The sequence below is a fragment of the Strigops habroptila genome, chromosome 9 (assembly GCF_004027225.2).
Source record: "Strigops habroptila isolate Jane chromosome 9, bStrHab1.2.pri, whole genome shotgun sequence".
NCBI classification, from domain to species: Eukaryota; Metazoa; Chordata; class Aves; order Psittaciformes; family Psittacidae; genus Strigops; species Strigops habroptila.
This window is the reverse complement of record NC_044285.2, coordinates 1,788,148-1,801,356: the sequence shown is the minus strand read 5'-3', so window position 1 is coordinate 1,801,356 and position 13,209 is coordinate 1,788,148. Positions and strand designations below refer to the sequence as shown.

The following is a 13,209-nucleotide window of genomic DNA, read 5'->3' as shown; positions in this document are numbered from 1 at the left end:
CAATCTTGCTGTGTTCTGGCTTTGGTTTTACTTTATCTCACAGGCTCTCATAGCCCACACTCTCTCACACTCACAGGAGGTGATAACTACAGCTCATCACATTTCCCTCAGTAAATCAAGCTTGTGGATCACAATATTTTCTTGTTCTTATCTTGCAAGTTCAGGATACGTGCTAGTTACAAAAGATGCACTAGATCACCCTCTGGCAGCCAGCGTGTGCATCACCCGCTCACTCTAAACGTCGACACTGTGAAAGGAAGAGCTCTTTACTACTGCTGTTTAATCCCACCATGCAGTATAGAGACACTTTGAAGATACGTGTCCCACCAAAATAAGTGGTGCTGCTTTTGGAGACAACCATCCAATACTGAATTTTTGGCCAAAGCAGCGTTGTATTTTTTAAATCCTGTTAGGTAGCATGGAATAATGAATGTAGCAAGTCAGTTGTACAGGGAGATCTGCTCAACACAGGCTGGTTAAAAGAAAGGAAAGAGGGAGGAACAGTTCAGTAACCCAGTGGAATCTTTGGTACTTAGATTCTGCTAATTTTAATGGATGTGCTGAGCTCTCAGGTGGTTTGGGGACTGCCTCAGCATTCAAGATCAGACTGCGCTTCAGAACAGGACCAAGAAAGGATAGAAGTTGTGTGTGCTGTGGAGTTTATTATCAGATTACTCTGCCCATAGATGTGAGACACACGCCTGCTTGGGTCATCCCTGAGGGCTGTGGACTCCGGAGATGTGAGCCAGTCAAATGCATCCCCAGCTGTGGTGCACGCTAACAAAAGTATATTCTAACTCATCTCACACAGCTTTTGGCTTTAATCAGGTTCCTCCAGGAAATGTTACAGCCTGTTAACCCATGGAAAAGTGGATAGTCTTCTGCCAAGTTCAAGACCTGAACCAGCTTGTAGTATGATGCTGAGGGGACAGAAGCCAACGACTGCAGCCTAGATCCTGTATAAGTGAGATACCTGGGTGCTCAAGACAGTTCTCATGCTCAGTCAAGTGTTTGCATCTACAAATGAGCATTCAGTCAGCTAAGACAGACGTGGCAACTGACTGTGGTACTTGGAGTGCTGTATCTACACAAAGAGCTGCCTGTAGTAGAGCACAGTCTTTGCTCATCTAATCCTGTGTCCCATCTCAGCCATACCAGTGGTTTGTTGCTTTGGTCAAATTACTCCTTGAGGGTTGAGGCAGGACAGCAGAAAGGAATAAAGCTGTGCTGTTACTTAGCCACGTTGTTCCCAAGAAGAAGCAGACAATGTTGTTTTGTCCCAAGTCCCTTAACAGAGAGCCTGAGGAGAGATTTCACAATCATAAAAATGTAATTAGTCCCCAGTGCTTTGGGGAAATATAATTTCTTTTCCCATATCTTCTTATTGGGGGCAGAGGGGAGAAGGGGAGGTCAGTATATCTGAAAATAAAACATATGGCTCTGTCATTTTAAAAAGTCTGGTTTAGATAAGATTGTAGAGCAGTCCATCTCTTCTGCTGTACAGACAGCATTCGTGCCAGGAGCAGTGGTAGATAGCAAGCACAACACGTTTTCCACAGTGTGTAGTCTCTGCTAACAAAAATGAGTAGCTGTGATACTAGTGGTTGAGAGTCAGTTCTGCTTTTAGGCTGGTTTTGGTTTAGGTAACCACTGAAGCTGTTCAGGATTTGGGGCCTGCTCAGGCAACAGTGACCTGGTGTCTCTCCACGGTCTCCTGCAAGAACTTTGTTGGTGGAGGGGCTATGTTCATCTGGGTGTTGAACACTGCATCCAGAGAGGGCATCAGGCACATGGAGGGACTGGCTCATCTTTTGTGAAGACTTCATAGCTGTAGCAAGAGCCCTGGGGTGGTGGGAAGGGAGTGCACTTTGCCCTCCAGCTGGCTGGGAAGTTTGTTGGAGGTATAAAGAGTCTCTTCCACCCTGGGAAGTACAGGGAGAGACTCTCCCTTTCAAGTAATCCAGAAGTCATGGACACTCTGTGTTAGTCGTCCATCTCAGCTGATAACCTCAACCCAAATCTGTCTGTGCTGCTGTGATGTTTATCTGCTGATGGTGGCTGGGAACAGTAAGAACACTTGCCACAGTTGTATGTGCTGTGGGACACTTGGAATAATCTGAGTCTTCTTTTTTCTCCTTTACCCTCACTTAGATGCAAGATATCCTTCCAAGCGGGCAGAGATGTTTGAAAGCGGAACAGAAAAGCAGTCCTGGTTTGTTCCTTGTTTCAGCCTACTCTCTTTTTGCTAAATATAGTGAATAGTTTCACACTTTTGGTAGATATATTTTTTAAGTTTTTACAAACTGACAAGTTGTGGGGTCACATAAATCAAGTCTTGGGCCCACCACGATTCTTCCTTCCCACCTTCCATAGAAGATCAGTTCTATATGCTGGCACCCTCCTTGTGGGTTTTCCACCTGGGAAGACCGATTTCTGCTTTCCTGTCCTCAGAAGGAGCTTGGCTTAAGAATACACTTGGAGAATGTGCCAGATACTAAGCTGGTTGGTCACCCCATCACAGAGCAGTCTGAAGAGAGAGCGTGACCCATAAATAACAGGCACAATATGAAGAAATACATACTATAAATACATGCTGTAAATAACGGAGCATTGTGCATTTTCCAGGGCTGTAATATACTTGCAGGTTTTAGATGTTTTCCTGCTCTCCCAAATCAAGTGCTTGTCAGTAATAGCTTGAGTTGGTTGCAATCTGCCTTCCTCGTTGTTGTAGCAGTGTTTACAAGAGGTGTGCGTGTTACCAGCCTCTGCCAGGGAAGCTTTTGGGAAAACTCTCTTAGGGCAGCCAAGACTAGCACAACCACTGCTGGAGTAATTGTTTGTGTGTTTGGGTTTGGGTTTGGTCTGTTTTTCTGGATTGGCTGCCAACACAAAGAACCAAGGGAAAGAATTCCGAGCAAAATTTCAATTTTCTCCTTTTTTTCTTTCCTTGACAAATTAAAAAATAGGAATATTTCATTTCACCAACCCCCTGAAGTGTTCCATTTCAGTCATTAAGAAAAGCAAAGGAAATGAAGGCTTAGACTTCAAACAAAGTGCCTGGGGGCTGTTTCTGTTTAGCAGCTCAGGGAGTGGAGCCCTCATCCAGGATGGAGGAGACCCTGCTCCAGCTCTTTCTTCTGCTGGAGAGCATTTGAACCTTCCCAGGAAGGTTTGCTAGGAACAGGCTATTCTGAGGATGGGATTAGGTGAAAAGTGAGTTGGAGGAGAGACAGGCTGGATGTAAAAACAAAAGTAAGCAAGGCCGAAAATCTGTTTCTTTGCTTTCAAGCTGCAATTTGGAAAACGAAACTGGAAGATTTGCTTGTTTGTAATGGTTGGGAATACTGTTTGAAGGAAAGATATCTATATTAATTTTGGATGAATTTGTCACAATGGAAATTCATGTCTCTGTATCTTAAAAGTCCAGTTTTCTTAGCACATATGTTAAGATGTACCTTTACATGCACAGCATAAATTGCTGAGTGATGCAAATGGCCTGTTCCTGAGGACACACGTGGATGTTTTAAGAAGTGCCACTAAATGGATGTGTTCTTACTCGCTGTGGCTCTTGTCTCTGCCTCCAAATTAACCTCTTTTCAGAAAATTAATAAATCCTGAGCAGGGCTGTTTCATATAACAGATATTGTAGTTTTCAGAGATATCTCCTTGGCCTGAAGACTGGACTGGAATGCCTCCTTGCGGCACTGTCTCAGCAGGTTTTGGTGACCAGCACCTTTTGGGATGGTGTCAGGATGCTGAGTTGGCTGGGCAGCCTTTGCTTTGAGCCTCCTGCTGAAGCCTCCAGTCTTCACCTTACGTTCCCCTGTGTAGGGTTTGATGGGATGTGGTCAGTACTACCCTTGTGTACGTGTCTAAATCCCTGTCATCTGTATGTTCTGACTGCAGATCGTTAGATGGCCGGCTCCAAGTGTCTCATCGGAAGGGTCTTCCCCATGTGATCTACTGCCGGCTGTGGAGATGGCCAGACCTTCATAGCCACCATGAGCTGCGGGCCATGGAGATGTGCGAGTATGCCTTTAACATGAAGAAGGATGAAGTCTGTGTGAATCCTTATCATTACCAAAGAGTGGAAACCCCAGGTACTGCTGGCCCCGAATGTGGATACCTCAGCTTCTCAGTACCAGCATAAGGGATTTATAAGTGCATTTCAGAATTGAATAAAGCAGCAGGCGTAGGGTTTTAAAACCAAAGTGTATTTATTATTGATGCTAATCTCTTACTGTATGCAGCAGAATAATTTATGAGTCTGCACTCAGGGGGAAAATACCATTTTAAATCGATAAAATCCAAGTTGAGCAGGTTGCACTGTTGCCAGGTTCCTAATGTGGCGTTCATTGTGTGCACACAAACAACTCACACACATAGTAGATACAAGTATGAGCTGTGACAGTGTTGTATGTATCCCTAAGTGTTGGTATTAAATTAAGGATAAACTTAGTATTAAGTTGAAGGGGATCTAAGAATAGCTCCCAGCACAACTGAACTTCCTGTTCTGAAGTCTCCTGCCTCTGAGAGAGACTTTCATCTGGAACTGCAGATCCTTCCGCTGCGTGCTGGTACAAATCTGCAGAACCAGTCTGGATGTTTATGCTAATCCCACCTTGCTGTTTCATTTTATGTGAAATTTATTCCTTTTGAATCATGTGGTATAACTTCTCCTAAATGGGTTTTCAGGAAGACCAGTTTCTTTGCCTTACAAGGAGCAGACAGACTAGGTGTGCTCAGATAAGCACGTATCCCATCCCCAGCTGAGGTATGTTAAGAATAGCATCTTTAACTGCTGCTATTTCAGAAGCAACTATCAAATTGTGTCCCTTAATTAGCAACTTAGGTGCTGCATGTATTTAAGGGTGTTACTCCAAACTGGTTTCTCTTCATTTTCTAGGGTTTCAGTCACTTCATTTTAAAGCTGTTCTGTTTTTTCCCTTTCCATTTGTGCAGTGTTACCTCCAGTGCTGGTGCCTCGGCACACAGAGATCCCAGCTGAGTTCCCGCCGTTAGACGATTATAGCCATTCTATTCCAGAGAACACTAACTTCCCAGCAGGTATAGAGCCACAGAGCAACTACATTCCAGGTACCATATATCTTCCATACAGCGAGCAGAGGGAAAAGGGTTGTATTGCACAGTGGATCGTCTCTATATATGCCAAGCTGGATGATTGGAAAGTCTTTCTTCCCATCGTTACTATGAAGCTAAGGAGTGGGAACCTATGCAAAAATAGATAAAGCTGTAAATGTAGACACAGCAGTGCTGTTTATAGTTTAGTTTAGTTTTGTTTTCTTTAAACTCACCTCTTCAGTAGCACATGCTCAATTGATTGTGGAATCTGAAGCTCAATGTTCCCTCTGCATGGTTAGATTTGAATGAAATTCAGCCATTTTAGTTTGAGTAAAACTAAATTTCTGATGGAATTGAGCTCTTCTATTTATGTGTCTCTCTTACAAGCAATTTACACCTTATTTGCATGGGCAAGCTATGCAGCTGCACACCAGGAGAGGGAAAATATGTGGACAGAAAACTCTCTGCATGGCTTAAAGTTTGATGGGATTGAAAATCCGGATTTTTTTGTTTCCCCCTCCTCTGTTATTCACAAACACGCTACGACTGTCATCCTGGTTGTGCCAGCTCCTCCTTTCAGCAGCTTGAGGAAGAAACATACTAAAAAAGAAATTTAGCTCCTTGTGAATAGCAAAGTCAATGTTTTTGGTGTCTAAAATCCAGACTTTGCATCCAGTTGCAGTGACAGTATGATCATTTTGTGCTTCTAGAGACACCTCCTCCAGGCTATTTGAGTGAGGATGGAGAAACAAGTGACCACCAGATGAACCCCAGCATGGATGCAGGTAAGTCATCTTTTGCCATTTGCTGCAGCTTTCTAGGTCACATCAGAGACACTTCTAAAGTTTTTCTTTGGGGCACTGAAGATCAGATGGTGGTTTGAGGTATATTTTATCCCTGTGGGAGTGCAAATGTAGCCTGACATCTCATGTAAAGCACATGGGAGTAACTGTTGAAAACATCTTGATTTGGGTGGTGTCACTACTCAAAAGAACCACTGAATCGGACTCTGAATTCTTACAACTTATGCTTGAAAAGTAAAACCACACCCTTGGTTAGAAAGGCTGATGCTTTACAAGAGGGTTATGCAAATACATGGCTCTTACACAGAGACAGACATGCAGAACCTAATTAATGCAAATACTGCACACAAATATCTTGGTTTCTGTGCATGTCTTCAGCCATAGAGCATACGTGGGATTCTAAAAGAGGCATGAATGATTTGCAGTCTTTCACCACACTTACACAGATGGAGGAAGGCAGTGTGGGTTTGTTTTTCTACATCAAACATAAGCCTATTGGCACAATCCATTTTAGTGCATACAATTATTGGTAATGTGGTTGACGTGTGGAATGTATGTATGGGTTTTTGGAAAGTGGACTGGAATAGGATTGGCCTGGGAGGTGCTATAAATACCCAGTTTAAGTTCGAATGCTATATCCCTTCCTTCAGATGTCATGGACTTCCCTCTTTATAGAAAAACAAATTTCAAAGAAACCAGCAAAACTCAGTGTGAGAGGAGAAGCAAAAATGGGCTGTACCACCTCTGTGCATCCATGTGGCATCCAGAGACTGTGGACACTGCTCTGGACATCCAAGTGCAGATATCTGAAATATGCACCCAATTTGTGGACCAAACTGAAATGGTTTAGGATAAAATTCTGACAGTTGTTTGGTCACAGCTGTATATCTTGATCCAATACTCCATTCTCCCATAACCAGTAAGATTTGTTGATATAAATTTTTGATGGTTATGAGTATGTTTGTGCCTAGTAATGTAAAATCACGCTGTTAAATGCCCAGCTAACTGTCGCTGTCATCATGGAACCTGGAGCTTTGATCACTGCAAATAAAACAGACAACTGCCTGCTCAGTTTTGAAAATTAATGGGTTAAGCTTAAGAGAATGCATTATGAAGATGCTTAGCAGTATTGCAGATGTAGCAAGCTGATATAAGTAATAGCATTTGGATGCTCAAGTAATCAACATCACAGGAGCTGCTGGTGTCACAAAGTGAGTCTTAAGTAAGAAGTGGGTTATCCCTTCTACAAGCCCAGGCAGAGCTGAAGATTTGGTGTGTTTTCCCTTGTGCAGATGCTGTACTAATAATTACAATGTCTTGATTTTCAGGTTCTCCAAACTTATCACCAAACCCTATGTCTCCAGCACACAATAATCTGGGTAAGCATGTGATCTTGAGAACGGTGTGTAGTTACGGTCAAGGCAGTGACATTTTAATGATGATGTTGTGCACTTTGGCTAAGGTTGTGAGCATTGTTGATGTTCCTTTCCACTAATCCTCTTTACCGTGATAACAGTGATTCAGAGTAACTCTAGATGAAATGCAGAAATCTGAACTTACATCAGAGAGTTAAAGAAAATCCCAAGAAATGCTGGCAGACGAATACCAGAATGAGTGAAGGATTACAGCAAAAATACGCTTGTTTGACTACATGAGTTTGCAAGGAATATGTCCATCTGCTTTGCTTGTGGTTTTGTGTTCTCCCAGCGAAACTATGAGTGCTGGCATCCTGTCGGACCCCAGAGTATGTCTACCTTAGGGGCATCCCTACACCACATAGGGATAAAGCAGCCCAGAGCCCTAGTGTCCCAGTGCCCTAAACCACTAGAAGAACTGGCCCAGGTGTGTAAGTTGTTATAGTATGAAATCGAGCATGAGCTGAGCAGAACAAAGTGGAGGTGGCTGGTGTGTGGTTGGAGAGTCCAAATAAATGGAGAGAAGGTAGGAATGCTGACGTATGGAAAAGCATAAATGTCATGGACAACCTTCTTTGAGCATTAGAGGTGTTTGTGGGGTCTCATGCTCAAATGAGCCTGGAACAGGGCCTTTACCTTTGCGGTACTATTAGAGGTTTTGTGGTTATCTGTGAGCCTCTGCTGCTCGCTGTCTCAAATGGCTCTGCCCTTTATTTTCATACCTACAGACATAAAACGTCTGATCTTCATCAGTTTGAGCTCTTACCCTATTTGCAATTGCTCTCAACGGTCTGTCATAAAAAGCACTCACAGTTCTGGCTAGCTGCAGGATCAGTTCTCTAAATGTTCATTAAGCCAGCAGACAGAGGCCACTTGAGATTACTTTTGAATAACCATAGCCATAAAGTTTACATATGCTTTTAATCCTGGCACGGAGTACTTTGACACTGCTCCAAAATTTGTCAGTCATTGGCTGACTTGTGGATATCTTGGGGCTGTTGAAGAGGGGATTTCTTTTCTCCTTTTTTTGCTCTCCTTTTCTTTTAAAGCATGGGATATATTGCCACAGAGCCACTAAATTTTTATTTGCTTTAGCTATTAAAGCCTAAAAAGAGAATACATGGGTGACTTGTTTTTATTTCCTTTTTTCTTTTTGGTTGAATCCATTATGCTCCAATGTGCTGCTTAGGAGTTGAGGAGAATTTCTAGCAATTTCTTTTCAACCTCAAAATAAAAAGCCCATTATATGTCACAAAACCAGCCTGGCAAGTTGATTGTGGCATCTGCCTTACATAAGGAAGAAAGGAGTTTCTAGGAAAGAGGCCCCGACGTGTATCTTCCGACAAGGACACTAGTTATTAACACATGCTGCCCAGTGGATGGGCCTGTTGGATGTCTAATGTGCTGTCTGGTGACAAAACCTAAGTAGGAGCTGGTTAACCACAAAGAATCTCTTTGTAGTCTAAGGAGCAGACATCAGAAAAGCATTTGAGCTTCCCAACATTAAAATATACCTGTAAGTTTTGCAAAGCAAATATTTATTGCTTTTAGGCAAGAGCTTCCACCAATGAAGAACTTCTTGTCTCTTTTAAAGATTTTATTGTCAGGTTCTTCTACAAAATAATAAATGAAGTGGCATGTAGCTGAGCAACTCTTAAAACTGTCAAATGACAAAACTGTCATCATTTCCCCCTCTGCTCTTGTGAGGTCCCCCCCTGGAGCACTGCATTCAGCTCTTGGGGCCCACAACACAAGAGGGACATGGAGCTGTCGAGTGAGTCCAGAGGAGGCCATGGAGCTGCTGCGAGGGCTGGAGCAGCTCTGCTCTGGAGCCAGGCTGAGAGAGCTGGGCTGGGGCAGCCTGGAGAAGAGAAGGCTCCTGAAGGGGAGACCTTAGAGCAGCTCCAGTGCCTAAAGGGGCTCCAGGAAACCTGGAGAGGGGCTTTGGACAAGGGCCTGTAGGGACAGGCCAAGGGGAATGGCTTTAACCTGCCAGAGGGGAGATTGAGATGAGCTCTGAGGCAGAAGCTCTTCCCTGTGAGGGTGCTGAGGCGCTGGCACAGGGTGCCCAGAGAAGCTGTGGCTGCCCCATCCCTGGCAGTGTTCAAGGCCAGGTTGGACACAGGGGCTTGGAGCAACCTGCTCTAGTGGAAGGTGTCCCGTCCCTGGCACGGGGTTGGAATGGGATGATAATGGCCTGCAGCGCTCCTGCGTTTGCTGCGCTACAGGATTCTGTGGGTAAGCAGAATGCTTCAGTGTCTGGGGCTGTACTTTGATCTGCAGAAGTTTAACCAGGCTTTCTCTGGGTGTTAAGAAAATGGAATAGAAATTTAAACAACACAATCGTGTGCAATGAGGGTAATGAGCAGCAAGCTCCCAGCAGCAGTGCAGTATTGCCGTAAAGAAAATAACGTCACGGTATTGATGTCCATTTATTTGACCAGAACTACTTGAAGCTTTTAAGACAGTTCACTTAGTGTAAGCTGAACTTTGGACTTAAATCCCATGGCCATATTCCAGGGCATTACAGAGGCAATGAACTTGGGCCAGACCAAGTAGGACAATGAAAGCGAGGTTTGTTTGAGGTGCAGTGTACGTATTTCAGCATAAAGCTGTAAGACTGTAGTAGGGGATTGAAGGAACTCAGGGAGTTTCATCTTTCCATTCACAGGCACAAAAGTGTTGCAAGGTAACATATTGGGATTTATTTTTTGACTCCTTTCAGCTCATGCTGTCAAATTCTCAGTTGTCAAACATAAGCTTTAAATGGAAGTTATAGATATCCAGTGATCTCTTCTGTATCACTGAAATGCGGACTGGAGAAGATACAGAAAACAACCAAAATGAGAGTTGCCAGCGTTATATGGACATTTGAGATGAAGTCAGGGAGTTGACACTGGCCAAGGGCCAGGCCTGTGGTTGCATGCACATTGTTATTTTGGAGCGAGGCAGTCCCTTGGTGTACAGGAAATCCATTGTCAGTGTTTGCTCCGCAAAACACTTGACGCAAAAGCTGTAAGTGAAATAAGCACATCCCCTATGGTCAAATCCATCAGGAACATAAGCCTCTGTTCCTCTCTGTGTTGAAACACCATTTCCCAAAGCAGAGAACAGACAGCCCTTCTCAAAGTGTACGGAGGGGAAGGGAGCGTGCACACCTATTCATCTTTTGTTCCTGAGGGAGTTAGAATTAATATGTCTGCAACAAATCCAGTTGGATATCACAGATCAGTAACTTCTGATGTGTATCAAAAGCACGGGCTGAAATTAAGAGAACCACCACTCTTCTGTTTAGAGCACGCACTGAAGCCAGTAGACTTTTTTTCCTCCACAGCTGAATGAGATGACCTTTGAAGGTCCCTTCCAACCCAAGCTATTCTATGTTTCTATGAATAGATAGTACTTTTGTCTTGTAGGGAAGATGCAATATGGGCAGCATCCCAGTACTCAGTGGACACTTGTGAAAGCAAAGCTGTAGTTGAGCCAAGGTTGAAATTGTATGGAGATCATTCAGGCAGGGTTTGCTTGGGTTTAATGCATCATGTTTTATTTGATTGTATGCCCCCTCAGGATTCTTTGGCTTTAGCAGAGTTACATTCTCTTACTTTTCCCCAAACAGTAAATCCATAAATTGAACATGAATATTCAGCACAGCTCTTACACAAGAGGAAACATGCCCATCCCCTGACAGCTTAAGCTGAAGCCTAAGCCCACAAATCACAGCAGAAAGCAGCATCATTAAAAGCTTGGTTGCATTTTTTTAGAGACCAGGTTTTCTTTAAAATAGGATTTGTTGGTTTGTGTCTTTCCTCAAGTTGCAAATAAGCCGGAAATAACATTTCCGTACATCCTTCAGTGGGGAATCCACAGTTCCCTTGAGGGGCAAGCAAGCGGAGGTGGTTTCTGAAGGGCAGGACCACGAAACCATAGGCAGCAGTACAGGCCTCAGTGGTTTTATAACTTAAATAGTACCAACCCGAGGATGTAACTTAAGGATTTAAAAGAGTTGATTTGATTTTTCTGGAGCTGAGCAGCCTTTCGGTGAGAAAGGCACTTGCTGTGGAATAACAGCACGGTCATGTGGAACATAAGCTGTTTTCTTACCTGGGTGGACACAGGCTCAGGTTAGTTCTGGTATTTGCTGGACCTCTAATCAAATCCTGCTGTGGGCCCCAGCTGTTAATGGATGAAATGAGGCTGGTATTGGAGAAATATGCCTGATGTGGCCATTTCCAGTGGGAAAACTACGTATGTCATACAAGAGAAGGCGGCAGAGACACTAAGTTTATAGAATCCTGGTTTGTGTTGGAAGGGACCTTAAAGCTCATCCAGTTCCAACCCCCTGCCACAGGCAGGGGCACCTTCCACTAGAGCAGGTTGCTGCAAGCCCCATGTTCAGTATCATTTGTGTGTATCAGGAGAGGGGCTTGCTTTAAGCTGTAAAGATGTTTAAAATGGGACAATCTGCTCACCAGATCTCTTATGTTGCTGTAGAGACCCCTGTTGTATTGAGCTGCCTTCTGTTAGCTTTCACTTTGAGCATGATGTCCTTTTCCATAAGAGGAAGATATGTTGTTTCTTTTGTGGGCGTAATGTGTGGAGGAGAGCAGGAACACGGGGCTTCGCTTGTGATAGAGCATTTTTCTTTTCAATGATATAATTAGGAAAGAGTTTGTGAAAGGTGTGGGGAATGGGTATAGGCTTCAAAATTCACAGACTTTGAAGCTCTGCTAAGGATTAAGAGTTCCTCAGAATGCACTTTTATTCAATTCCTTATTTGCTGCCAGCAAAGCTTCTAACAAAGCAGAAACCAAAGGGTTTTTTCTGATTATTAGCTACTTTGGGAACTCATACACCACAGTACGGAGAGGAAACCAACATGGCTTTTGGCTGCTTCAGCCTGCTTCTAAAGGAGTAACAGCAGGTACCAGATGAGAAATGACTCTCAAACCTCTATCGAGACACTCTCCTCAGGGTGAGAGGAGGCTGGGATAGTAAAAACCTGTCTTTGATTTTTTGGAGCTGATCTCTTAAGCCCCAGATTCGCCTGAGCCTTGCAAGAGCAACAGATGGGAAAGCCTATGGAAAAACCTGGGGTTTGCTGCTTGATGTTAACTCTCTGGCCAGATGGGAAGCTGTTCTCTTCTGCTTTTAAGCACCGTTCGAATGGAGATGAAGTGATAAGCTGGGGGAGGACTGGAGGGAATTCTCTTGGTTTTATTTCTTGTGCTGAATGAGGGGAATGGAGCACTTATCAGCTCAGTCTGCTCTCTGCTTCCTCTGCTCAGCAGATTCTTGGCTTGCAGCAGGACTGGGCATCATCTAGTGCAGTATTTCCAAGAAATTTGACTTGAGCCTTCCTCTGCTGAAACCACATTGGCTTCAGTGGGAGCACTTAAATCATTCGATGCCATTTGAATGTCCCACCTTTCTTGTGGATGAAGTACTGTCTTCCTGAGACTGCCTCAGCCTCAGTCTGCTCATGGACTTGAGTCCACAGGCTGAGTCAGACCATAAGCCCAGCAAAAGAGACGTGCCATTGTCTAGTGAGGAAATGCATTTTCTTTCGATAATTTGAGATCAAGTGCACTGGAAGAAAGCATCTAATTTTTAAATCACTTCGATGCCCATGTTACATATCACTGCATGTTTCAGACGACTCTACTGGTTTCACCAGTGCCAGAGAGATCATAGAGTCAGTAAGAATGAAAGTTGGACTTACTGCTTAGTGTAAGTGCACAGCAAGAGGGTTCTGGAGACCTGTGTTGGTGAAGGCAGGTTTGTGCTCTGTCCTGTCTGAGGTTTTCTGTTTCTTCCTTTTCTCTCCTTGGTACTGGCTATCTAAAAGTGATCCCACATTTTATAGTATAGAAAAAATTCTCTCCAAGTATGAAGATAGTTAAGTGACA

General features: G+C 43.8%; 1 protein-coding gene across 4 annotated transcripts in view; it reads left to right on the top strand.

Moving 5' to 3' along the window:
• Window positions 1-13,209, top strand: part of SMAD3 (SMAD family member 3) — a 74,583-nt gene that overhangs the window by 48,707 nt on the left and 12,667 nt on the right. For 3 of the 4 annotated variants that reach the window (XR_003993128.1, XR_003993127.1, XM_030497382.1), the window contains exons 2-5: window positions 3,907-4,100; window positions 4,963-5,097; window positions 5,793-5,867; window positions 7,214-7,264. Coding sequence is in view for 2 of the 4 variants with exons in the window: in XM_030497382.1 (XP_030353242.1) it covers window positions 3,907-4,100; window positions 4,963-5,097; window positions 5,793-5,867; window positions 7,214-7,264 (455 nt within the window). In the remaining 2 variants the exon portion in view is untranslated. The remainder of the gene's footprint in view (window positions 1-3,906; window positions 4,101-4,962; window positions 5,098-5,792; window positions 5,868-7,213; window positions 7,265-13,209) is intronic. The other variant, XM_030497383.1, reaches the window with a different exon arrangement.